The sequence below is a fragment of the Oncorhynchus clarkii genome, chromosome 24 (assembly GCF_045791955.1).
Source record: "Oncorhynchus clarkii lewisi isolate Uvic-CL-2024 chromosome 24, UVic_Ocla_1.0, whole genome shotgun sequence".
Taxonomy (NCBI): Eukaryota; Metazoa; Chordata; class Actinopteri; order Salmoniformes; family Salmonidae; genus Oncorhynchus; species Oncorhynchus clarkii.
In genome coordinates, this window is record NC_092170.1 from 38175671 (window position 1) to 38202193 (window position 26523).

A 26523-nucleotide genomic window follows, 5' to 3' on the forward strand; every position below is an offset into this window, starting at 1 on the left:
TCTGCTAATCAACCACAGAATACACACACCAGGCTCTGATAATCAACCAGAAAACACATCACCAGGCTCTGCTAATCAACCACAGAACACACAGCATCAGGCTCTGCTAATCAACCACAGAACACACAGCATCAGGCTCTGCTAATCAACCACAGAATACACATCACCAGGCTCTGCTAATCAACCAGAGTACACATCACAAGGCTCTGCTAATCAACCACAGAACACACAGCATCAGGCTCTGCTAATCAACCACAGAGTACACAGCATCAGGCTCTGCTAATCAACCACAGAGTACACAGCATCAGGCTCTGCTAATCAACCACAGAATACACACACCAGGCTCTGATAATCAACCAGAAAACACATCACCAGGCTCTGCTAATCAACCACAGAACACACAGCATCAGGCTCTGCTAATCAACCACAGAGTACACAGCATCAGGCTCTGCTAATCAACCACAGAGTGCACATCAGTCTATGACAGGGATCGTCAGCTGGTGGCCTGCAGACCAATTATTATTAATAATAATTTAATATCAAATTACTTTTGAGAGTTGGACTAATAGAAAATCACAAGGTGCATTTTCAACATTTGGTTGTGCATCAGCTGACACTCAATTAGCCCATATCAGCCACATTGTTTTAGATGGGTAATTTAGTCTAGCGGCCAGCTATCTAAATTTGTAGTAAGCAATGTCCAATTGCCAACCAGGGTGGGGCCAATTGATCATCAATTATCATGTTAAAAACTGCAAACATTTGCCTCCACCTTGTGGTAAAGTGTAGAATTGCAGGAAATGTGCTGTAAAATGGCTGTTTCTTTCCGCCCCATGGCAAAATGCATAGAATTGCAGCGATCTTAGTTTAAAAACGAACATTTTCTCTACACCCCATGGCAAAATGCATAGAATTGCAGCGATCTTAGTTAAAACTAACATTTTCTCTACACCCCATGGCAAAATGGATGTGGCTATGCAGACCCACGAGCCACTGCGACCCCCCCCCCCATGATAAAGGTCAGTTTTTTTGTGTGTGTGACCCCCATCAAAGTAACCCATCACTGCTCTATGACAATGCATTGTCATGGGGAGCTCCTTTCCTGCAATTATACACATTTTGCAAATGGAGCTGAGTGAATGAAAAACAAACAAAAGTCAATGGAGGTCATGACATTCTGGGGGTTTTAGATTCATCTCGTCTAGTTATTTTGTCGATAGTAAATGATTATAATCAATTCAAAATAATAAATACATGATCGCTACCATTATCTTTTCTACATACTTTATGTCTGGTTTCAGTCGTTTAAACTTTAGTTGTTTAAGTTTACACTGAAAACATTTACCATCCCCCCCAAAAAAAGTATATTTACAGTACCAGTCAAACGTTTGGACACACCTACTCATTCAAAGGTTTCTCTTTGTTTTTTACATTGTAGAATAGTAGTGAAGACATCAAAACTATCTAATAACACGTAGGGAATCATGTAGTAACCCCCCCCCCCAAAAAAAGTGTTATATTTGAGATTCTTCAATGTAGCCACCCTTTGCCTTGACAGCATTGCACACTCTTGGCATTCTCTCAACCAGCTTCATGAGGGAGTCACCTGAAATGAATTTCAATTAGCAGGTGTACCTTGTTAAAAAGTTAATTTGTGGAATTTCTTTCCTTCTTAATGCGTTTGAGCCAATCAGTTGTGTTGTGACAAGGTAGGGGTGGTATACAGAAGATGGCCTTTTTGGTAAAAGACCAAGTCCATATTATGGCAAGAACAGCTCAAATAAGCAAAGAGAAATGACAGTCCATCATTACTTTAAGACATGAAGGTCAGTCAATAAGGAAAATTTCAAGAACTTTGAAAGTTTCTTCAAATGCAGTCGCAAAAACCATCAAGCGCTACGATGAAACTGAGGACCGCTACAGGAATGGAAGACCCGCCGCCATTGTCGCAACCCCTATTACCAGCCTGTTCAACCTCTCTTTCATATCGTCTGAGATCCCCAAGGATTGGAAAGCTGCCGCAGTCATCCCCCTCTTCAAAGGGGGCGACACCCTGGACCCAAACTGTTACAGACCTATATCCATCCTGCCCTGCCTATCTAAGGTCTTCGAAAGCCAAGTCAACAAACAGGTCACTGACCATCTTGAATCCCACCGTACCTTCTCCGCTGTGCAATCTGGTTTCCGAGCCGGTCACGGGTGTACCTCAGCCACGCTCAAGGTACTAAACGATATCATAACCGCCATCGATAAAAGACAGTACTGTGCAGCCGTCTTCATAGACCTTGCCAAGGCTTTCGACTCTGTCAATCACCGTATTCTTATCGGCAGACTCAGTAGCCTCGGTTTTTCGGATGACTGCCTTGCCTGGTTCACCAATTACTTTGCAGACAGAGTTCAGTGTGTCAAATCGGAGGGCATGCTGTCCGGTCCTCTGGCAGTCTCTATGGGGGTGCCACAGGGTTCAATTCTCGGGCCGACTCTTTTCTCTGTATATATCAATGATGTTTCTCATGCTGCGGGCGATTCCCTGATCCACCTCTACGCAGACGACACCATTCTATATACTTCTGGCCCGTCCTTGGACACTGTGCTATCTAACCTCCAAACGAGCTTCAATGCCATACAGCACTCCTTCCGTGGCCTCCAACTGCTCTTAAACGCTAGTAAAACCAAATGCATGCTTTTCAACCGTTCGCTGCCTGCACCCGCACGCCTGACCAGCATCACCACCCTGGATGGTTCCGACCTTGAATATGTGGACATCTATAAGTACCTAGGTGTCTGGCTAGACTCTAAACTCTCCTTCCAGACCCATATCAAACATCTCCAATCGAAAATCAAATCAAGAGTCGGCTTTCTATTCCGCAACAAAGCCTCCTTCACTCACGCCGCCAAACTTACCCTAGTAAAACTGACTATCCTACCGATCCTCGACTTCGGCGATGTCATCTACAAAATTGCTTCCAACACTCTACTCAGCAAACTGGATGCAGTTTATCACAGTGCCATCCGTTTTGTCACTAAAGCACCTTATACCACCCACCACTGCGACTTGTATGCTCTAGTCGGCTGGCCCTCGCTACATATTCGTCGCCAGACCCACTGGCTCCAGGTCATCTACAAGTCCATGCTAGGTAAAGCTCCGCCTTATCTCAGTTCACTGGTTACGATGGCAACACCCATCCGTAGCACGCGCTCCAGCAGGTGTATCTCACTGATCATCCCTAAAGCCAACACCTCATTTGGCCGCCTTTCGTTCCAGTTCTCTGCTACCTGTGACTGGAACGAATTGCAAAAATCGCTGAAGTTGGAAACTTTTATCTCCCTCACCAACTTCAAACATCTGCTATCTGAGCAGCTAACCGATCGCTGCAGCTGTACATAGTCTATTGGTAAATAGCCCACCCATTTTCACCTACCTCATCCCCATACTGTTTTTATTTATTTATTTTTCTGCTCTTTTGCACACCAATATCTCTACCTGTACATAACCATCTGATCATTTATCACTCCAGTGTTAATCTGCATCATTGTAATTATTTGCCTACCTTCTCATGCCTTTTGTACACAATGTATATATAGACTCCCCTTTTTTCTACTGTGTTATTGACTTGTTAATTGTTTACTCCATGTGTAACTCTGTGTTGTCTGTTCACACTGCTATGCCTTATCTTGGCCAGGTCGCAGTTGTAAATGAGAACTTGTTCTCAACTAGCCTACCTGGTTAAATAAAGGTGTTCTCAACTAGCCTACCTGGTTAAATAAAGGTGTTCTCAACTAGCCTACCTGGTTAAATAAAGGTGTTCTCAACTAGCCTACCTGGTTAAATAAAGGTGTTCTCAACTAGCCTACCTGGTTAAATAAAGGTGTTCTCAACTAGCCTACCTGGTTAAATAAAGGTGTTCTCAACTAGCCTACCTGGTTAAATAAAGGTGTTCTCAACTAGCCTACCTGGTTAAATAAAGGTGTTCTCAACTAGCCTACCTGGTTAAATAAAGGTGTTCTCAACTAGCCTACCTGGTTAAATAAAGGTGTTCTCAACTAGCCTACCTGGTTAAATAAAGGTGTTCTCAACTAGCCTACCTGGTTAAATAAAGGTGTTCTCAACTAGCCTACCTGGTTAAATAAAGGTGTTCTCAACTAGCCTACCTGGTTAAATAAAGGTGTTCTCAACTAGCCTACCTGGTTAAATAAAGGTGTTCTCAACTAGCCTACCTGGTTAAATAAAGGTGTTCTCAACTAGCCTACCTGGTTAAATAAAGGTGTTCTCAACTAGCCTACCTGGTTAAATAAAGGTGTTCTCAACTAGCCTACCTGGTTAAATAAAGGTGTTCTCAACTAGCCTACCTGGTTAAATAAAGGTGTTCTCAACTAGCCTACCTGGTTAAATAAAGGTGTTCTCAACTAGCCTACCTGGTTAAATAAAGGTGTTCTCAACTAGCCTACCTGGTTAAATAAAGGTGTTCTCAACTAGCCTACCTGGTTAAATAAAGGTGTTCTCAACTAGCCTACCTGGTTAAATAAAGGTGTTCTCAACTAGCCTACCTGGTTAAATAAAGGTGTTCTCAACTAGCCTACCTGGTTAAATAAAGGTGTTCTCAACTAGCCTACCTGGTTAAATAAAGGTGTTCTCAACTAGCCTACCTGGTTAAATAAAGGTGTTCTCCACTAGCCTACCTGGTTAAATAAAGGTGTTCTCAACTAGCCTACCTGGTTAAATAAAGGTGTTCTCAACTAGCCTACCTGGTTAAATAAAGGTGTTCTCAACTAGCCTACCTGGTTAAATAAAGGTGTTCTCAACTAGCCTACCTGGTTAAATAAAGGTGTTCTCCACTAGCCTACCTGGTTAAATAAAGGTGTTCTCCACTAGCCTACCTGGTTAAATAAAGGTGTTCTCAACTAGCCTACCTGGTTAAATAAAGGTGTTCTCAACTAGCCTACCTGGTTAAATAAAGGTGTTCTCAACTAGCCTACCTGGTTAAATAAAGGTGTTCTCAACTAGCCTACCTGGTTAAATAAAGGTGTTCTCAACTAGCCTACCTGGTTAGATAAAGGTGTTCTCAACTAGCCTACCTGGTTAAATAAAGGTGTTCTCAACTAGCCTACCTGGTTAAATAAAGGTGTTCTCAACTAGCCTACCTGGTTAAATAAAGGTGTTCTCAACTAGCCTACCTGGTTAGATAAAGGTGTTCTCAACTAGCCTACCTGGTTAAATAAAGGTGTTCTCAACTAGCCTACCTGGTTAAATAAAGGTGTTCTCAACTAGCCTACCTGGTTAGATAAAGGTGTTCTCAACTAGCCTACCTGGTTAAATAAAGGTGTTCTCAACTAGCCTACCTGGTTAAATAAAGGTGTTCTCAACTAGCCTACCTGGTTAAATAAAGGTGTTCTCAACTAGCCTACCTGGTTAAATAAAGGTGTTCTCAACTAGCCTACCTGGTTAAATAAAGGTGTTCTCAACTAGCCTACCTGGTTAAATAAAGGTGTTCTCAACTAGCCTACCTGGTTAAATAAAGGTGTTCTCAACTAGCCTACCTGGTTAAATAAAGGTGTTCTCAACTAGCCTACCTGGTTAAATAAAGGTGTTCACAACTAGCCTACCTGGTTAAATAAAGGTGTTCTCAACTAGCCTACCTGGTTAAATAAAGGTGTTCTCAACTAGCCTACCTGGTTAAATAAAGGTGTTCTCAACTAGCCTACCTGGTTAAATAAAGGTGTTCTCAACTAGCCTACCTGGTTAAATAAAGGTGTTCTCAACTAGCCTACCTGGTTAAATAAAGGTGTTCTCAACTAGCCTACCTGGTTAAATAAAGGTGTTCTCAACTAGCCTACCTGGTGAAATAAAGGTGTTCTCAACTAGCCTACCTGGTTAAATAAAGGTGTTCTCAACTAGCCTACCTGGTGAAATAAAGGTGTTCTCAACTAGCCTACCTGGTTAAATAAAGGTGTTCTCAACTAGCCTACCTGGTTAAATAAAGGTGAAATAAAAAAATATAATAAAAAAAACCTCTGCTGCAGAAGATACGTTCATTAGAGTTACCAGCCTCAGAAACCAGCAATTAACTGCACCTCAGAAATTGCAGCCCAAATAAATGCTTCACCAAGTTCAAGTAACAGACTCATCTCAACATCAACTGTTCAGAGGAGACTGCGTGAATCAGGCCTTCATTGTGGAATTTCTGCAAAGAAACCAATACTGAAGGACACCAATAAGAAGAAGAGACTTGCTTGGTCCAAGAAACACAAGCAATGGACATTAGACCGGTGGAAATCTGTTCTTTGGTCTGATGAGTCCAAATGTGAGATTTTTGGTTCCAACCGCCGTGTCTCTGTGAACGGATGATCTCTGCATGTGTGGTTCCCAACGTGAAGCATGGAGGAGGAGGTGTGATGGTGTGTGGTCCCCAACGTGAAGCATGGAGGAGGAGGTGTGATGGTGTGTGGTTCCCAACATGAAGCATGGAGGAGGAGGTGTGATGGTGCTTTGCTGGTGACACTGTCAGCGATTTACTTAGAACACAAGGCACACTTAACCAGCATGGCTACCACAGCATTCTGCAGTGATACACCATCCTATCTGGTTTGCACTTAGTGGGACATCATTTGTTTTTCAACAGGACAATGACCCAAAACATACCTCCAGGCTGTTTTAAGGGCTATTTGACCAAGAAGGAGAGTGATGGAGTGCTGCATCAGATGACCTGGCCTCCACAATCACCCAACCTCAACCCAATTGAGATGGTTTGAGATGAGTTGGACCGCAGAGTGAAGGATAAGCAGCCAACAAGTGCTCAGCATGTGTGTGAACTCCTTCAAGACTGTTGGAAAAGCATTCCAGGTGAAGCTGGTTGAGAAAATGTCAAGAGTGTGCAAAGCTGTCATCAAGACAAAGGGTGGCTATTTGAAGAATCTCAAATATATTTTGATTTGTTTAACACTTTTTTTGGTTACTACATGATTCCATATGTGCTATTTCATAGTTTTGATGTCTTCACTATTATTCTACAATGTAAAAAAGAAGAAAATAGTAAAACTAAATAAAAACCCTTCAATAAGTAGCTGGTACTGTTTACAGTGCCTTCGGAAAGTATTCAGACCCCTTAACCTTTTCCACATTTTGGTAGGTTACAGCCATTACTCAGTACTTTGTTGAAGCACCTTTGGCAGCGATTACAGCCTTGAGTATTCTTGGGTATGATGCTACAAGCTTGGCACACCTGTATTTGGAGAGTTTCTCTAATTCTACTCAAGCTCTGTCAGGTTGGATGGGGAGCGTTGCTGCACAGCTATTTTCAGGTCTCTCCAGAGATGTTCGATCGGGTTCAAGTCCGGGCTCTGGCTGGGACACTCAAGGAGTCAATTCAGAGAAAATGTCCCAAAACGACTCCTGCGGTGTCTTGGCTGTGTGCTTAGGGTCATTGTCCTGTTGGAAGGTGAACCTTCGCCCCAATCTGAGGTCCTGAGAGCTCTGGAGCAGGTTGTCATTAAGGATCTCTCTGTACTTTGCTCTGTTCATCTTTCCCTTGATCCTGACTAGTCTCCCAGTCCCTGCCTCTGAAAAACATACCCATAGCATGATGCTGCCACCACCATGCTTCACTCTAGGGATGGTGCCAGGTCTCCTCCAGACGTGACACTTGGCATTCAGGCCAAATAGTAAAATCTTGGTTTCATCAGACCAGAAAATCTTGTTTCTCATGGTCAGAGTTTTTAGGTGCCTTTTGGCAAACTCCAAGTGGGCTGCCATGTGCCTTTTACTAGAGTAGTGGCTTCCGTCTGGGCACTCGACCATAAAGGCCTGATTGGTTGAGTGCTACAGAGCTGGTTGTCCTTCTGGAAGGTTCTCCCATCTCCACAGAGGAACTCTAGAGCTCTGTCAGAGAGACCATCGGGTTCTTGGTCACCTCCCTGACCAAGGCCCTTCTCCCCCAATTGCTCAGTTTGGCTGGGCAGCCAGCTCTAGGAAGAGTCTTGGTGGTTCCAAACTTCGTCCATTTAAGAATGATGGAGGCCACTGTCTTCTTGGGGACCTTCAACGCTGCAGAAATTGTTTGGTACACTTCCCCAGATCTGTGCCTCGACACAATCCTGTCTCTAAGGACAATTCCTTCGACCTCATGGCTTGGTTTTTACTCTGACATGCACTGTCAACTGTGGGACCTTATATAGACAGGTGTGCGCCTTTCCAAATCATGTCCAATCAATTGAATTTACCACAGGTGGACTCCAATCATGTTGAAGAAACATCTCATCCTGCTTGCTAAAATACCCCTCAGGACTATTCTGTCTATCATAAACTCCTGTCCTTTCCCATGACGAGTGATTTGGTGTATGGGTCCTTACCTTTATAAATGCTGTCCTGTCCCTCCACCTCCCTACCTTTATAAATGCTGTCCTGTCCCTCCACCTCCCTACCTTTATAAATGCTGTCCTGTCCCTCCACCTCCCTACCTGTATAAATGCTGTCCTGTCCCTCCACCTCCCTACCTTTATAAATGCTGTCCTGTCCCTCCATCTCCTTACCTTTATAAACGCTGCCCTCAGGGTCTGTGCTGCCGACAGGTTCACTCTCTCCAACTGTAAACACATTATCAATGCATCAAAACCCTTCTAACAGATATCTTCTCATTAACATAGCATATACACACATCTCACAAACAAGGAAACACAGAGCTATACTAATTAGCACAACATGAAAACACTTCAAACTGCATAGCTAGTAGCTACATACATGGAAGTTCATCTCATTAGCGAACACAGCAGAAACACCCTACAGTACACTGGTACACACAAACACCATTGAAGAAGAGTGTGTGTGGTTTGGTTTTACTATCCTTGTGGGTACCAGAAGTCCTCACAGTGATAGTACAACAAGGAACTTTGGGGAAAAGTGTATCTGGGTATAACCTTACAGAGAACAGAAACACACACACACACACACACACACACAGTCCCATTGAAGAAACACTGCATCTTTACCCAATCGTCTTTACCTCGTGGAAGACGGGGTACATCACAGTGTAGAGTGTCATGGAAACCATCGAGGTCATCTCCGCTTCATTCTTCATCTCTTCCATTGTCATCCTCGTCCAGAGGCCCACGTGTCTGTACGTGTGTGTAAGTATCTGTACGTGTGTGTACGTGTGTGGTGTGAAGGCTTCTACAGGGGCAGGGATCGCTTCGGAGAAGGCTGGGGGCAGGACCTGAGGAGCGAAGGGTCCACGGGAGAGCATGGGAGGAGGAAGAGGACAGAGAACACAATCCAATGTTACATAACCTACTTTATGAGGAGAGGAGGGGAGAGCATGGGAGGAGGAAGAGGACAGAGAACACAATCCAATGTTACATAACCTACTTTTTGACTATAATACCGCATTTAGGCTACTTTACTGCTTCTGGTTGAGGTCTTATTTTTTTCTGTGCTAGTAATGTCTACGTCAACAAACAACATCTAGCCTTGGAGGGCGATGACATGTTTAACCAGGTAAACATTCCATCTGTGCCTCCCGAGTGGCAGTGCTAGAGGCGTCACTGCAGAGTCAGGTTCGAGCCCGAGAGTGGCAGTGCTAGAGGCGTCACTGCAGAGTCAGGTTAGAGCCCGAGAGTGGCAGTGCTAGAGGCGTCACTGCAGAGTCAGGTTAGAGCCCGAGAGTGGCAGTGCTAGAGGCGTCACTGCAGAGTCAGGTTAGAGCCCGAGAGTGGCAGTGCTAGAGGCGTCACTGCAGAGTCAGGTTAGAGCCCGAGAGTGGCAGTGCTAGAGGCGTCACTGCAGAGTCAGGTTAGAGCCCGAGAGTGGCAGTGCTAGAGGCGTCACTGCAGAGTCAGGTTCGAGCCCGAGAGTGGCAGTGCTAGAGGCGTCACTGCAGAGTCAGGTTCGAGCCCGAGAGTGGCAGTGCTAGAGGCGTCACTGCAGAGTCAGGTTAGAGCCCGAGAGTGGCAGTGCTAGAGGCGTCACTGCAGAGTCAGGTTTGAGCCCGAGCTGTCGCAGCCGGCCACGACTGGATGTTGTTATGTCCCTTTCCTGAGCACGTCAACCAGGAGAAATAAATCCATAGTGCCTTCGCGTGGTAGGCTAGGGCACATATCATCAGGTCTAGCTTGACCGATACCCAGCCTAATGTCTGAAATATGCCTCAAACTCATCACACTTAGATGTGGAGGAAAGTTCACATAGGTTTGCAGTGGTAGGATTTATCAGGCCATCAATGGTGGAGAACAGCACTCTGTAATTATTCAGAGTATTAGTGATCAAGTTAGAGAAATGAGCCTGTCTGGCGTTTCTAATTGCCTTGTTAGATATGCCAAGTTGCTCTCTCAGAATATCATAATGGAACCGCAACAGAATTTCTACACTTCCACCTTGCCTTTCTGCAATTTCTCTTTCATTGTATTAGTTTCCTCACTCATCCAAGGGCCTCTCGGTTTGGTTGTGGCCTTTTCATCTTCACTGCAGCTGTGGTATCAATAACTTAACTTGCTATTAAAAGTTATCAACTAAATCATCACAAGAGGAAGGCAGAGTAGGTGGATATATACACTTAATAAAATCCTGTAGCAACTTCAGAGGTCAGATAGTGTTTCTTCTTAATAATGTGTTCAGTATTACCCTGTTGCTACGGGCTACAAGGTAGGAAAACACACAGTGGTGATCAGATAAAGCAACGTCAACAATAGAAGATATGTCAATAGAAAGCCCCTTGGTAATAACAAGCTCCGGTAGAAAGCCCCTTGGTAATAACCAGATCCGGTAGAAAGCACCTTGGCAATAACCAGCTCCGGTAGAAAGCCCCTTGGCAATAACCAGGTCCGGTAGAATGCCCCTTGGTAATAACCAGGTCCAGTAGAAAGCCCCTTGGTAATAACCAGGTCCAGTAGAAAGCCCCTTGGTAATAACCAGGTCCAGTAGAAAACCCCTTGGTAATAACCAGGTCCAGTAGAAAAAGCCCCTTGATAATAACCAGGTCCAGTAGAAAGCCCCTTGGGTAATAACCAGGTCCAGTAGAAAGCCCCTTGGTAATAACCAGGTCCAGTAGAAAGCCCCTTGGTAATAACCAGGTCCAGTAGAAAACCCCTTGGTAATAACCAGGTCCAGTAGAAAGCCCCTTGGTAACAACCAGGTCCGGTAGAAAGCCCCTTGGTAACAACCAGGTCCGGTAGAAAGCACCTTGGCAATAACCAGCTCCGGTAGAAAGCCCCTTGGCAATAACCAGGTCCGGTAGAATGCCCCTTGGTAATAACCAGGTCCAGTAGAAAGCCCCTTGGCAACAACCAGGCCCACTAGAAAGCCCCTTGGCAATAACAAGGTCCACTAGAAAGCCCCTTGGCAATAACCAGGTCCAGTAGAAAGCCCCTTGGTAATAACCAGGTCCAGTAGAAAAAGCCCCTTGGTAATAACCAGGTCCAGTAGAAAAAGCCCCTTGGTAATAACCAGGTCCAGTAGAAAGCCCCTTGGGTAATAACCAGGTCCAGTAGAAAGCCCCTCGGTAATAACCAGGTCCAGTAGAAAGCCCCTCGGTAGTAACCAGGTCCAGTAGAAAGCCCCTCATTAATAACCAGGTCCAGTAGAAAGCCCCTCGGTAATAACCAGGTCCAGTAGAAAACCCCTTGGTAATAACCAGGTCCAGTAGAAAGCCCCTTGGTAACAACCAGGTCCGGTAGAAAGCCCCTTGGTAACAACCAGGTCCGGTAGAAAGCCCCTTGGTAATAAACAGGTCCGGTAGAAAGCCCCTTGGCAATAACCAGGTCCGGTAGAAAGCCCCTTGGTAATAACCAGGTCCGGTAGAAAGCCCCTTGGCAATAACCAGGTCCGGTAGAAAGCCCCTTGGCAATAACCCTTGGCAATAACCAGGTCCAGTAGAAAGCCCCTTGGCAATAACAAGGTCCAGTAGAAAGCCCTTTGGCAATAACCAGGTCCAGTAGAAAGCCCCTTGGCAATAACCAGGTCCAGTAGAAAGCCCCTTGGCAATAACCAGGTCCAGTAGAAAGCCCCTTGGCAATAACCAGGTCCAGTAGAAAGCCCCTTGGCAATAACCCGGTCCAGTAGAAAGCCCCCTGGCAATAACCCGGTCCAGTAGAAAGCCCCTTGGCAATAACCCGGTCCAGTAGAAAGCCCCTTGGCAATAACCCGGTCCAGTAGAAAGCCCCTTGGCAATAACCAGGTCCAGTAGAAAGCCCCTTGGCAATAACCCGGTCCAGTAGAAAGCCCCTTGGCAATAACCCGGTCCAGTAGAAAGCCCCTTGGTAATAACCAGGTCCAGTAGAAAGCCCCTTGGTAATAACCAGGTCCAGTAGAAAAAGCCCCTTGGTAATAACCAGGTCCAGTAGAAAAAGCCCCTTGGTAATAACCAGGTCCAGTAGAAAAGGCCCCTTGGTAATAACCAGGTCCAGTAGAAAAAGCCCCTTGGTAATAACCAGGTCCAGTAGAAAGCCCCTTGGGTAATAACCAGGTCCAGTAGAAAGCCCCTTGGTAATAACCAGGTCCAGTAGAAAGCCCCTTGGTAGGAACCAGGTCCAGTAGAAAGCCCCTTGGCAATAACCAGGTCCAGTAGAAAGCCCCTTGGTAATAACCAGGTCCAGTAGAAAGCCTCTTGGCAATAACCAGGTCCAGTAGAAAGCCCCTTGGCAATAACCAGGTCCAGTAGAAAGCCTCTTGGCAATAACCCGGTCCAGTAGAAAACCCCTTGGCAATAACCCGGTCCAGTAGAAATCCCCTTGGCAATAACCCGGTCCAGTAGAAAGCCCCTTGGCAATAACCCGGTCCAGTGAAAGCCCCTTGGCAATAACCAGGTCCAGTAGAAAGCCCCTTGGTAATAACCAGGTCCAGTAGAAAGCCCCTTGGTAATAACCAGGTCCAGTAGAAAAAGACACTTGGTAATAACCAGGTCCAGTAGAAAAAGCCCCTTGGTAATAACCAGGTCCAGTAGAAAAAGCCCCTTGGTAATAACCAGGTCCAGTAGAAAGCCCCTTGGGTAATAACCAGGTCCAGTAGAAAGCCCCTTGGCAATAACCCGGTCCAGTAGAAATCCCCTTGGCAATAACCCGGTCCAGTAGAAAGCCCCTTGGCAATAACCCGGTCCAGTGAAAGCCCCTTGGCAATAACCCGGTCCAGTAGAAAGCCCCTTGGTAATAACCAGGTCCAGTAGAAAGCCCCTTGGTAATAACCAGGTCCAGTAGAAAAAGACACTTGGTAATAACCAGGTCCAGTAGAAAAAGCCCCTTGGTAATAACCAGGTCCAGTAGAAAAAGCCCCTTGGTAATAACCAGGTCCAGTAGAAAGCCCCTTGGGTAATAACCAGGTCCAGTAGAAAGCCCCTTGGTAATAACCAGGTTCAGTAGAAAGCCCCTTGGTAGTAACCAGGTCCAGTAGAAAGCCCCTTGGTAATAACCAGGTCCAGTAGAAAGCCCCTTGGTAATAACCAGGTCCAGTAGAAAGCCCCTTGGTAATAACCAGGTCCAGTAGAAAGCCTCTTGGCAATAACCAGGTCCAGTAGAAAGCCCCTTGGCAATAACCAGGTCCAGTAGAAAGCCCCTTGGTAATAACCAGGTCCAGTAGAAAGCCCCTTGGGTAATAACCAGGTCCAGAATATGGCCGTGGTTATGGATGGGCCCAGTAGAAAGCCCCTTCGGTAATAACCAGGTCCAGAGTACCGTGGTCATGTGTGGGCCCAGTAGAAAGCCCCTTCGGTAATAACCAGGTCCAGAGTAGCGTGGTCATGTGTGGGCCCAGTAGAAAGCCCCTTCGGTAATAACCAGGTCCAGAGTACCGTGGTCATGTGTGGGCCCAGTAGAAAGCCCCTTCGGTAATAACCAGGTCCAGAGTACCGTGGTCATGTGTGGGCCCAGTAGAAAGCCCCTTGGGTAATAACCAGGTCCAGAATATGGCCGTGGTTATGGATGGGCCCAGTAGAAAGCCCCTTCGGTAATAACCAGGTCCAGAGTACCGTGGTCATGTGTGGGCCCAGTAGAAAGCCCCTTCGGTAATAACCAGGTCCAGAGTACCGTGGTCATGTGTGGGCCCAGTAGAAAGCCCCTTCAGTAATAACCAGGTCCAGAGTACCGTGGTCATGTGTGGGCCCAGTAGAAAGCCCCTTGGTAATAACCAGGTCCAGGGTACCGTGGTCATGTGTGGGCCCAGTAGAAAGCCCCTTCGGTAATAACCAGGTCCAGAGTACCGTGGTCATGTGTGGGCCCAGTAACATGTTGGATAAAGTCCATAGAATTCAAAAGATTCAGAAAATCAATGGTCAGTCTCTTTGTCAACATGAATATTAAAATCACCAAACACAATGATTGTATCACAGTTCTCAAGGACAATAGTTGAGAGAAATCAGTAAAGGAAGTGGGGCAGTGTTTTGTTGGGCTATACAGGGTTATGGTCAGCACTGGTGGGCGGAGGCTGATATCTAAACAGAATGGCATGATGATCAACAGACCCATAGTCACCAAATGAAATGTCCCTACAGCTGAGAGTTTTGGTAAAAATAGAGGCTGTCCCTCCACCCTTTTCTCAGTATGAAAACCTGTATTCTGAAGGGGGGGAAGATAAAATAGGTTACTCACAAAATAATCATTTCTACAGTAGTTATGTTTTCCAAGTCCTCTGTTGGTTACTCTGAAAGGGAGAACTGCACCACCAGACCCTGTCTGTCAGTCTGACAGGGAGAACTGCACCACCACACCCTGTCTGTCAGTCTGACAGGAAGAACTGCACCACCAGACCCTGTCTGTCAGTCTGACAGGAAGAACTGCACCACCAGACCCTGTCTGTCAGTCTGACAGGAAGAACTGCACCACCAGACCCTGTCTGTCAGTCTGACAGAAAGAACTGCACCACCCGACCCTGTCTGTCAGTCTGACAGGAAGAACTGCACCACCAGACCCTGTCTGTCAGTCTGACAGGAAGAACTGCACCACCAGACCCTGTCTGTCAGTCTGACAGGAAGAACTGCACCACCAGACCCTGCATGTCAGTCTGGCAGGGAGAACTGCACCACCAGACCCTGTCTGTCAGTCTGACAGGGAGAACTGCACCACCAGACCCTGTCTGTCAGTCTGACAGGAAGAACTGCACCACCAGACCCTGTCTGTCAGTCTGACAGGAAGAACTGCACCACCAGACCCTGTCTGTCAGTCTGACAGGAAGAACTGCACCACCAGACCCTGTCTGTCAGTCTGACAGGAAGAACTGCACCACCAGACCCTGCATGTCAGTCTGACAGGGAGAACTGCACCACCAGACCCTGTCTGTCAGTCTGACAGGAAGAACTGCACCACCAGACCCTGTCTGTCAGTCTGACAGGAAGAACTGCACCACCAGACCCTGTCTGTCAGTCTGACAGGAAGAACTGCACCACCAGACCCTGCATGTCAGTCTGACAGGGAAAACTGCACCACCAGACCCTGTCTGTCAGTCTGACAGGAAGAACTGCACCACCAGACCCTGTCTGTCAGTCTGACAGGAAGAACTGCACCACCAGACCCTGTATGTCAGTCTGACAGGAAGAACTGCACCACCAGACCCTGTCTGTCAGTCTGACAGGGAGAACTGCACCACCAGACCCTGTCTGTCAGTCTCTAAAACACGTTTTCCTCCAGCAGCAACCGGCTGAGGAGCAGCAGGAGAAACCCCTCTCAGAACAGGCTCTGTATGCTGTACACGTGTGATAGTTGTGTTGGATAAATAAGATACATAATGACTAACGAAAATACACACAGCCCAATTTAAATTCCACTAAAATATGAAAATGAACCTATCAACCGATAAGCATTTAAATAAAAGGTATTTCCATCAATGAATAAAAAGCATTATTTTGCAATGGGATTTTTCCTCCGGGTCTTTTTGGCCGGCAACAGTTTCATTTATAACATTTCTTCATTTTTTGGGGGACAAAAGACCAGAATTGCCAGTCAACGGAAATGCTGGTACCCCTGGTGTTACCGAGCAGGCAAGCTACGATTCTCTTTCCTCCTCCTCTGACTGAAACATTCAGCAGAATGATGTACTGCATGACATCACCCTTGGCCGCTGTTACGTTCCCCAGTTTATGTGTTGTAGTTTGTGTATTTGCATGTGTTTTATTTCAGGAAATGGCTTCCTGAAATCCCTCAAGCAGCTGATTGGTCGACTCCAGGGCTAATTGGAGAGCTGACCCCGCCCCCTCGTCAAGACACAGCTGTTTCCAGTTACACATTCATTCTGAAGCTATATAAAAGCCAGTGTTCTGTTCAGCTGAGAGATTTGCTGGGAGGTCATTGCAGAGAGATTTTGCTGGAGGTTGATTTGCTGAGAGAGATTTGCTGGGAGGTCATTGCAGAGTTTTGCTAGAGAGATTTGCTGGGAGGTCATTGCAGAGTTTTGCTAGAGAGATTTGCTGGGAGGTCATTGTAGAGAGATTTTGCTGGAGGTTGATTTGCTGAGAGAGATTTGCTGGGAGGTCATTGCAGAGTTTTGTTAGAGAGATTTGCTGGGAGGTCATTGCAGAGATTTTGCTTGAGGTTGATTTTGCTGGGAGTTCGTTGTTGGTAGCAGTTGGTATGTTCTGTGAGTTTGTTGCTCAGGTAGAGCTTATTTGATGTCCTTTGTTTCTTAGTTTGTTTGTGAAATTGTTTAATATTCTGTTTCATTTGTTCCCAGGGGAGAAGGGGAAGGCACCTAGGGAGTGCTTAGGCAAGAGGCCCGCGGACATACATATACCCGTAGTATATTCACTGTCTAGGCACACTAGGTAAGACCTGGGCGGACCACCCCCTGTATTTTGGTTAGGGCACCAGGTGGCGCTAAATTAGGTAAAAGTGGTTAGGCAGGTAAGATAGAGGGGGGCTTTGAGATTTACTCTCTTTGCTTTGGTTCCGTCCAGCCCCTTTTCCCCAGTTCTATTTCTGGCTAGGCAGGCAGTGTCTTCAGAGGGCGTTGATAAAAACCATAGCTCTGAGCACTGCTCTCAGGTCAGCATCCCCATGTATTCCTTTGAGACAGTCTCAGTGCTGAGACTCCTTAGGCCATGTCCCAATAATCTCACCACAAGCTTGACACATTTCCTTCAAGGCCTCTGATTTGAAAGGACTTGATAGCAGCCTAAGGGCACCATACTGAGACTAGAAACATTCCACCCAGCAGTGAAGAGTGGGGGACAATAGCGGAAAGGAAAAATTATTGGACATGTTCTTTCTTATCTGATGCGATGCTTCTCTCCATTACCTGTCATCTGGACAACGCTACTGCTGATTAGCCGGGCTACTGGACCTGCAGAACATGACATCGTCACTTTCAACGACCTCAGTTGTCTAACTGTTTTGATACAAAAGACCAAGCTATACATCTGCCGAGACATTACAGGCAGTCGTGCATCATCACGTTGTAAAATGAACAGGTTTTATTTACAGGCCGTTAAAACCTCATTTAAAATGTCCACGAGAGTCATTTGTCACATAAAGCAAGGCGTCTGGACGGCTGACTGGTCCGATAGGCCAGTTGCTGTGGAGAAATGTACAGCAGTTACAAAACAACAGATGTCTCTAGCCATAACTCCCATCCACCAGTACCACCCCCGTGTACTGCAGCTACCCCATACAGCCTCCTCCTTGATTAGTGTCTTGACTTGAGTAACGTTACACTCTGCCACAAATGAGCTAATTGCATTTCCAACTACTCATGACATTTCATTATAGTGAGGTCACCGTTTGATGACAACTGCAGTGTAATCATTAGTCCAAACACGAGAGTTTCTAACGGACAAATTCAGGTAACATTAAGGTCCCTGCTCGTTTCGATCGCTTAATTCAGCAGGGAGGTGTGCAACTACTACACATTATACCAATGTAGAAACTACATCACCTACATAGGTATTACCATATCCCTTTCAATTCACATTCCTTGCAGAAAGAACTATTTGCAAACCTTTTAAAACGTCCAGAAAGACAGTGGTCTTAGAAGGGTATTTATACTTTAAAATACATATATTATGTGGATGAAAGACTTCTGCCAGTGTTTTAAAGTACCAGTTTCATAATCATTCCTTTACCTTCAACTCCATATATCCAAGTGAGCCTATGATGACCTTGGGGATCAGATTTACCATTAAACCCATTGATCAAACGTATGAGACAGACAGACACTGCTCAAAATGAGTTGTTTGTGATATCTACACTCAGTTGCCACTTTATTAGGTTCACCACCCTATTCACGAAAATAAATTGCTCCTACATACACCAAGTCCCGTGGTTTTGGCTTGCTAGACACTAAAGCTTGCAGAGAAGTATTCAGGTATTCTGTTACTGTTTGTTTGAACTTTAGAATGTGCAAAATGACAGCACAGTCTGTGATGGTGTTTTGTAACTCAGAAAAGTTCCCAAACTTGTACTGAGTGTAACAAACTCCAACTGGACTTAACTTGAACAGTCTTATCTCCTTTCCCAGGTTCATCAACAGTTCTGAATTCACGCTGCTCCAGATGCATAGGGGGTTGTACCTAATAAGGTGACCACTGAATCTATAGACTTTCCACAATGTGTTCTGGGAATATCCAGGGTATTAAACATTTGGCTATAAGTGTTGAACTGTTGAATCTATTACCTCAGGAAATGGTGCAATTCAGCTTGTCTGGGGATGACAAAAATGACTTGAAAATGATTGTAAGGGGCCTCTTTTATGTTAAATTAGAGACATACAAATAAATGACTGTTGTGCCTTGTAACTAGTTTAAAATGTGGAAGTGTTGCACTAAAAATGCAAATATTGATTTGGCATACAATTTAAGATTGTAAACATTGTACAACTACATAAACATTGTGTAACTTCATATAGAACAAATTTCACTTGACATTAATATTTCTTTAAAGTTATTGCAAATAAATACATTTTCACTTTTTTCCTGCGACAATCACTGAATTAGATATTGATTTCTTCATCTTTAAAATGCAATATTTTAGAATTTATGTGTTTCTACCAAGTCAAAACTGGATTTTTTTACTCAAAACAAAGATTGTAAAAGTGTGCTAGACATGTATAGAATCAATTATACTTAGTTTGATGTTTCTGTGACAAACGGTGAATTAGTTACTGATTTATACCGCTTTTAATGGTATTTGGCGAATGTCTGTTGAATATGTGAATATAATACCAAATTTACCTCGGTTAGGAGGTTGGGGGTCACCTGCCACTGGCAGTGCCAGAAACGTGGATCATTGAAGTTACACAACTAAGATTATCTAACTAACGTTAGTTTATACAGTTACGTTGATTAGGACAATTATGGAAATGATTAGCTACAAATCGACCAACACACAGTTAGCTATGATCACCAACAAGCTAGACATCCTCTAATAACGACGAGGGGAATTTCTCATGATCAGTTAGCTAGTTACTATATTCAGTTTGAATCATCGCCCAGGTGGGTATCTAGGTGCGTGAATACCCTAAATTACTAACTAGCCAAACAGGTACTGTAACGTTAACTATCTTAGCTAGCTAAACAAAAACGATTCGCTAACGTTAGTTGGTGAAATAGCAACGCCGCCTTTAGCTACATACCTGTTTACAGTAGACAGAAGTGGTAGATTGCTTATTTATAGCGAAGTAGGGCTCAGTTGACGTGGCTAGCTAGTGGTGTATTTTATTTTCTAATTCAAAGTTTTCTGCATGATCAAAACTGGCTAGCCAAAGGGGACGAGGGTTTTCCGAGTAAACACCAATCAGCTGGCCACCAAACTGAATGTTAGTTGTAGTTTTTATTGACATCCCCCATTATGGCAGTGGCAAAGGCACGGTAAATATAAAAACGACAACTCCCAAGTTGTTCAAGCACTCAAGGGGCGTTCTACACCAAGCAGCTAAAGCTTGAACAGACTTATTTTGGAAAAAATAATAAAATACAAAAACTCAATCTCTCGTAGACAAACTCGATTCCGGACATATAAAAATGTAACAACAACAGCTACTGAAATAAAAAGTGTGCATTGTGTTTCAGGAAGCGCAGTGAAGGACCAATCAGCGTGTGGAGAGGGCGGGACAAGAGCGAAAATATTTAGCTCCGCGAGCGACCTGCTGCGGCGGTGAAGAGAACCAGCGAGGCGACGCACGACACAGGACAGTATTTCTACATTACCTACCTGACACTGCTCGGTAAGGCACATTAACAATATTATAAAATACGTAGAAATATGTTCAATGCATTGTGTGTATATCAGTTATACATCAATGGTTTGATTGCGGCCATTTTCACGTTTAGATTTGAAGATTGGGGGATGTTATCATAGTTTATGTGATATGTTCATGTTTTCACATTATAGAGGTGCGGTTTATTGCCATGGCAAAGATGAAGTTACTAGGCGACCACAAGGAATAATTGATGTCACTTAGTGTTTTATGAGAATGTTGTCTGTACTGAGTCTAACAACCTAAAGATGCTGATCTGTCCACTAAAGGCAGTAGCATCATCGATAGCCAATGAGGGGATTGTTTTTCAGTTGAGGACACACAGACACTTACAATATTGTGGGTCTCTAATGTCCTTGAAATGGATTACGCCTAGTATTGACTTTAAATTCCTTTTCTCAAGTAAATGTTATAATGAAAAGGTTGAATTCCCACCTTGGCACAACACGCCCAGTCCAACATGATTGTTTTTGGAAAACACAGCTAACTTCCTGCATTTCAACACATTTTTTGTATATATATATATATATATATATATATATTTGTATTAATAATTCTATTCTACACATTTTTCCATAACACATTTTGGTTGTCATCATTGAATGACAATGATAATGCAAATTATCAAGAGGAACCTGTTACTTCAAAATCAATTAGTTCACTAAACCTATACCACCTCCACCAAACCCAAAGGAAACGTAATTGTATTATTCTCTTCTATGAAACAAAAGAAGCACACAACCATATGTTGTTATTAATCCTATGATTAACGGTTACCTGGGTTATTAACGGTTACCTGGGTTATTAAAGGTTACCTGGGTTATTAACGGTTACCTGGGTTATTAACGGTTACCCGGGTTATTAATGGTTACCTGGGTTATTAAAGGTTACCTGGGTTATTAAAGGTTACCCGGGTTATTAAGGTTACCCGGGTTAAGGTTACCTGGGTTATTAACAGTTACCCGGGTTATTAAGGTTACCTGGGTTATTAAAGGTTACCTGGGTTATTAACGGTTTCCTGGGTTATTAAAGGTTACCCGGGTTATTAAGGTTGCCTGGGTTATTAACAGTTACCCTGGTTATTAAGGTTACCTGGGTTATTAAAGGTTACCTGGGTTTTTAACGGTTTCCTGGGTTATTAAAGGTTACCCGGGTTATTAAGGTTACCCGGGTTATTAACGGTTACCCTGGTTATTAAGGTTACCTGGGTTATTAAAGGTTACCTGGGTTATTAACTGTTTCCTGGGTTATTAAAGGTTACCCGGGTTATTAAGGTTACCCGGGTTATTAACGGTTACCTGGGTTATTAACGATTTCCTGGGTTATTAAGGTTGCCTGGGTTATTAAAGGTTACCTGGGTTATTAAGGTTCAAGCCAATGGAAATGCATGAAAAAATCAAGCATTGCCACGAGAGAGACCACAGCAGAAGGTCACGGCAGGTACAAACGTCTGGAACAACATTTATGGAACAACAGCATCTCTGAGTCCACTGGTAGGAATACATTAGGGCTGCAGTTGTATGTTAATGCACTGGAAGGGAGATTGAGGATGTGATTTGGATACATAGGGGCATATATACTCAGTAGTGGCTGCCATATTGGAATACACACACACACACACACACACACACACACACACACACACAGAGGGAGTCGAACAGCAGTTTGTCCTTTACAATCCACAAGGGATTTGTTTATCGTCTCAGAGAGAGAAAGGGGGGGGAATGAGATATGTGAGCGAGAGAATGTCCCTTGTAGCTCAGTTGGTAGAGCACGGCGTTTGTAACTCCTGGGCTGCTGGTTCGATTCCCGAGGGGGACCTGTATGAAGAAAAAGTATGAAAATTGTATGGACTCAATACTGTAAATCGCTCTGGATAAGAGCCTCTGCTAAATGAATGACATGTAGAAAGGGGAAGATGAGAGAGCCTGCCATTGACTAAGAGATAGGGACAAAGATAAGAGAGAGAATAGATTAATATTGATAGAGTCAATACAGAGGGGAGATGATGGACCGTTGTTGATGTTTAAGACTCCACCAGGGATTATACTCCTACATAAAGTACCCCTGGATGTTACAAGTACAGTAACCATATCATAGATATTCAACTGTAATGATGTGGTAGATTTCACCATACATCCCAACACACACATATGCAATACTGTAACTATAGACATTCTCCCACACAGCCTTTATCTAGTCCACAGCCCTGTGTTATGACACTGTCCTCAGCATTGGTAGTGATCTGCTGGTGGCTGGCTTTGCTCTCTGGGGTGGGTGGGCTGCTGATAGAGACAGATCCTCACCACCTCTCTCTCTCTCCCTCACACCTACAGTGCTTACCCAACACACACATATTAAATGCAAGGGACGTCAGTGATAGAGACAGCTCTTGTCCATTATGATCAGAACATTGCACATCTTACATTGTGCGTACATGTCTCTGTTACTCTCTCTCTTTCCATCCCTCCATACGTCTCTATCCCTTCCTCTTTTAAAACCGTTCTCTCTCTGCTTCCTGTCCTCTTCTCCTGTCCTCTCCTCCTCCTGTCCGCTCCTCTTCCTGTCCTCTCCTCATGTCCTCTCCTCCTCCTGTCCTCTCCTCCTCTCCTCCTGTCCTCTCCTCCTGTCCTCTCCTCCTCCTGTCCTCTCCTCCTCCTGTCCTCTCCTCCTGTCCTCTCCTCCTCCTGTCCTCTCCTTCTGTCCTCTCCTCCTCCTGTCCTCTCCTCCTGTCCTCTCCTCCTGTCCTCTCCTCTCCTCCTGTCCTCTCCTCCTCCTGTCCTCTCCTCCTGTCCTCTCCTCCTCCTGTCCTCTCCTCCTGTCCTCTCCTCCTCCTGTCCTCTCCTCCTGTCCTCTCCTCCTCCTGTCCTCTCCTCCTCCTCTCCTCCTCCTGTCCTCTCCTCCTGTCCTCTCCTCCTCCTGTCCTCTCCTCCTCCTGTCCTCTCATCCTCCTCTCCTCCTCCTGTCCTCCTCCTCCTGTCCTCTCCTCCTCCTGTCCTCTCCTCCTCCTGTCCTCTCCTCCTCCTCTCCTCCTCCTCTCCTCCTCCGCTCCTCCTCCTGTCCTCTCCTAGTACATTTTAGTATTTAGTACATTTAGTCTCTAGTACATATTAGTCTTTCTAGTGCATTTAGTCTCTCTAGTACATTTAGTATATAGTACATTTTAGTCTCTAGTACATTTTAGTCTCTCTAGTGCATTTAGTCTCTCTAGTACATTTAGTATTTAGTACATTTTAGTCTCTTCAGTACATTTAGTCTCTCTAGTGCATTTAGTATTTAGTACATTTTAGTCTCTAGTGCATTTAGTCTCTCTAGTGCATTTTGTCTCTTCAGTACATTTAGTCTCTAGTACATTTTAGTCTATTCAGTACTTTTAGTCTCTAGTACATTTTTAGTCTCTTCAGTAAAATTAGTCTCTAGTACATTTAGTCTCTAGTACATTTAGTCTCTAGTACATTTAGTCTCTAGTACATTTTAGTATCTTCAGTACATTTAGTCTCTTCAGTACATTTGGTCTCTAGTACATTTAGTCTCTTCAGTACATTTAGTCTCTAGCACATTTTAGTCTCTTCAGTACATTTAGTCTCTAGTACATTTAGTCTCTAGTACATTTTAGTCTCTTCAGTGCATTTAGTCTCTTCAGTACATTTAGTCTCTAGTACATTTAGTCTCTAGTACATTTAGTCTCTAGTACATTTTAGTCTCTTCAGTACATTTAGTCTCTTCAGTACATTTAGTCTCTTCAGTACATTTAGTCTCTAGTACATTTAGTCTCTTCAGTACATTTAGTCTCTAGTACATTTAGTCTCTAGTATATTTTAGTCTCTTCAGTACATTTAGTCTCTAGTACATTTAGTCTCTAGTACATTTAGTCTCTTCAGTACATTTAGTCTCTAGTACCATTAGTCTCTAGTACATTTAGTCTCTAGTACATTTTAGTCTCTAGTACATTTTAGTCTCTTGTACATTTAGTCTCTAGTACATTTAGTCTCTAGTACCTTTAGTCTCTAGTACCTTTAGTCTCTAGTACATTTAGTCTCTAGTACATTTAGTCTCTAGTACATTTTAGTCTCTTCAGTACATTTAGTCTCTTCAGTACATTTAGTCTCTAGTACATTTAGTCTCTAGTATATTTTAGTCTCTTCAGTACATTTAGTCTCTAGTACATTTAGTCTCTAGTACATTTAGTCTCTTCAGTACATTTAGTCTCTAGTACCATTAGTCTCTAGTACATTTAGTCTCTAGTACATTTTAGTCTCTAGTACATTTTAGTCTCTTGTACATTTAGTCTCTTGTACATTTAGTCTCTAGTACATTTAGTCTCTAGTACATTTAGTCTCTAGTACATTTAGTCTCTAGTACATTTTAGTCTCTTCAGTACATTTAGTCTCTTCAGTAGATTTAGTCTCTAGTACATTTAGTCTCTAGTACATTTAGTCTCTTTGGTACATTTAGTCTCTTCAGTAGATTTAGTCTCTTCAGTCGATTTAGTCTCTAGTACATTTAGTCTCTAGTACATTTAGTCTCTTTGGTACATTTAGTCTCTTCAGTAGATTTAGTCTCTAGTACATTTAGTCTCTAGTACATTTAGTCTCTTTGGTACATTTAGTCTCTTCAGTAGATTTAGTCTCTAGTACATTTAGTCTCTAGTACATTTAGTCTCTTCAGTAGATTTAGTCTCTTCAGTAGATTTAGTCTCTAGTACATTTAGTCTCTTGTACATTTAGTCTCTTTTGTCTTCAGTACATTTAATCTGTTAAGTATTTAGTACATTTTAAAATGGCCTCCAGTCATTAACTTCACTCACGGACCCTAAATAGAAACCGATCCAATTACAGCTTAAATCTCTGAAGTGCGCTCCCTGTGTGTGTGTGTGTGTGTGTGTGTGTGTGTGTGTGTGTGTGTGTGTGCGCGCGCGTGCGTGCGTGCGTGTGTGGAAAGGGGTCAAGCGTTAAGGCGGTGCTGTTTTGCTGTGTAAGGGGTGTGTGGTAACTTTGGCTCCACGTCAGCCCTTCTTTCCCTGTTTGGAGGGTAGCTGTAGTTAACGTGCATCCTGCTGTCTCTCTCTCTCTCTCTCTCCATCCTCTCCTCCCTCTGTATTTCTCTCTCTCTCTGTCTCTCTCTCTCTCTCTCATCCTCCATCTGAGTGCCAACTCTTTCTGAAGACCCACAATATCTCTCCCTCTATCTCTCTCCCTGCAATGTCTCTCCCAACCCTCTCTCTTCTTCTCTCTGTCTCTCTCTCTCTGTCTCTCTCTCTATGTCTCTGTCTGTTAACAGGGCTTAATAAGTGGTTGACCTCAGTTAACCCCTGTGGTATGGGCAGAGTGCGCTATGGGATTTATGACACTTGATTCAAGTTACAAACAAGCGGGAGAGCCACCTGGGAATGATTCTAGCAGGCTGCAGCAGCAATAGGTTACCTGCTATTCATTCCCTGTTTTCCCTACAGCAGAGGTACCCAAACTGGGAGACCAACTCAGTCCGGTTTTAAACTTACTCTTGAACGTTGAAATCGTAGAATTCTCAAGGTGCCGTTTTGAAATTGGGTAGTGTGTCATCAGTACCTCTTGTCATGTTAGTAATTACGTACCTTAGAGAGATCAACTAGCCATGTCAGCTAACGCTTTTTTTTATTTTGGGTTTTTAGCCCATAGATAGTGTTGTCTTTTTTTTGTCACTCAAATATCACATGGATACATATTAGACATGGCAAGATGTATAGAATTTCAAGAAAATACCTCATGACAACATGTTCCCCAATGCTGGAAGAAGGGCCCCAAGTGAAAACCTTTGGGATGCCCTGCCCTACAGTATACCAGGCAGGTGGTTTTTACATGAAAGGATAGAGAGACTGTTTTGTTGTTGGTTGTTCTTAACGCAGGTCTTTCAGAGCTTGGGATGAGCTGAGATCAGGGATTGTCCTGTTGTCAAGTCAGATTTTAGCTTAGAGTCCCTGTCTGCCTGCCTGTCCGTCCGTCCGTCTGTCTGTCTGTGTGTTTGTTTCTGTCTGTGTGAAGGGATATGAGAGGGAAGGGCAGCACCGGAGGCAGGATTTGGGTGGTTGTTTTAGACTGTTAGGCTGGTCTGAGATTAACTGAGTATGATTTTGGCTGGGGACACGGCGTGACAGGGTAGGGTGAGAGAAGGCTGGGGGACACGGTGTGACAGGGTAGGGGGAGAGAAGGCTGGGGGACACAGTGTGACAGGGTAGGGGGAGAGAAGGCTGGGGGACACGGCGTGACAGGGTAGGGGGAGAGAAGGCTGGGGGACAAGGCATGACAGGGTAGGGAGAGATAAGGCTGGGGGACACGGTGTGACAGGGTAGGGGGAGAGAAGGCTGGGGCCACGGCGTGACAGGGTAGGGT

The 26523-nt window shown here is 44.4% G+C and overlaps 2 protein-coding genes across 3 annotated transcripts in view; one reads left to right on the top strand and one right to left on the bottom strand.

Annotated features, from left to right (window-relative positions):
- LOC139382515 (programmed cell death protein 10-like) overlaps positions 1-19637 on the bottom strand; it is a 57907-nt gene extending 38270 nt beyond the window's left edge. Inside the window, exons 1-3 of one of the 2 annotated variants that reach the window (XM_071126607.1) lie at positions 19532-19637; positions 8997-9206; positions 8527-8580 (exon numbers count right to left, since the gene is read on the bottom strand). In XM_071126607.1, coding sequence (XP_070982708.1) covers positions 8527-8580; positions 8997-9086 — 144 coding nt within the window. In that variant the 5' untranslated portion in view covers positions 9087-9206; positions 19532-19637. Of the gene's footprint in view, positions 1-8526; positions 8581-8996; positions 9440-19531 lie in introns of those variants that run through there. The other variant, XM_071126606.1, reaches the window with a different exon arrangement.
- A 397-nt stretch (positions 19638-20034) lies between these two features.
- The window catches only part of LOC139383054 (neuroserpin-like), a 49876-nt gene continuing 43387 nt past the window's right edge, over positions 20035-26523 (top strand). The window contains exon 1 of the mRNA XM_071127357.1: positions 20035-20122. The gene's annotated coding sequence lies outside the window, so the exon portion shown is untranslated. The remainder of the gene's footprint in view (positions 20123-26523) is intronic.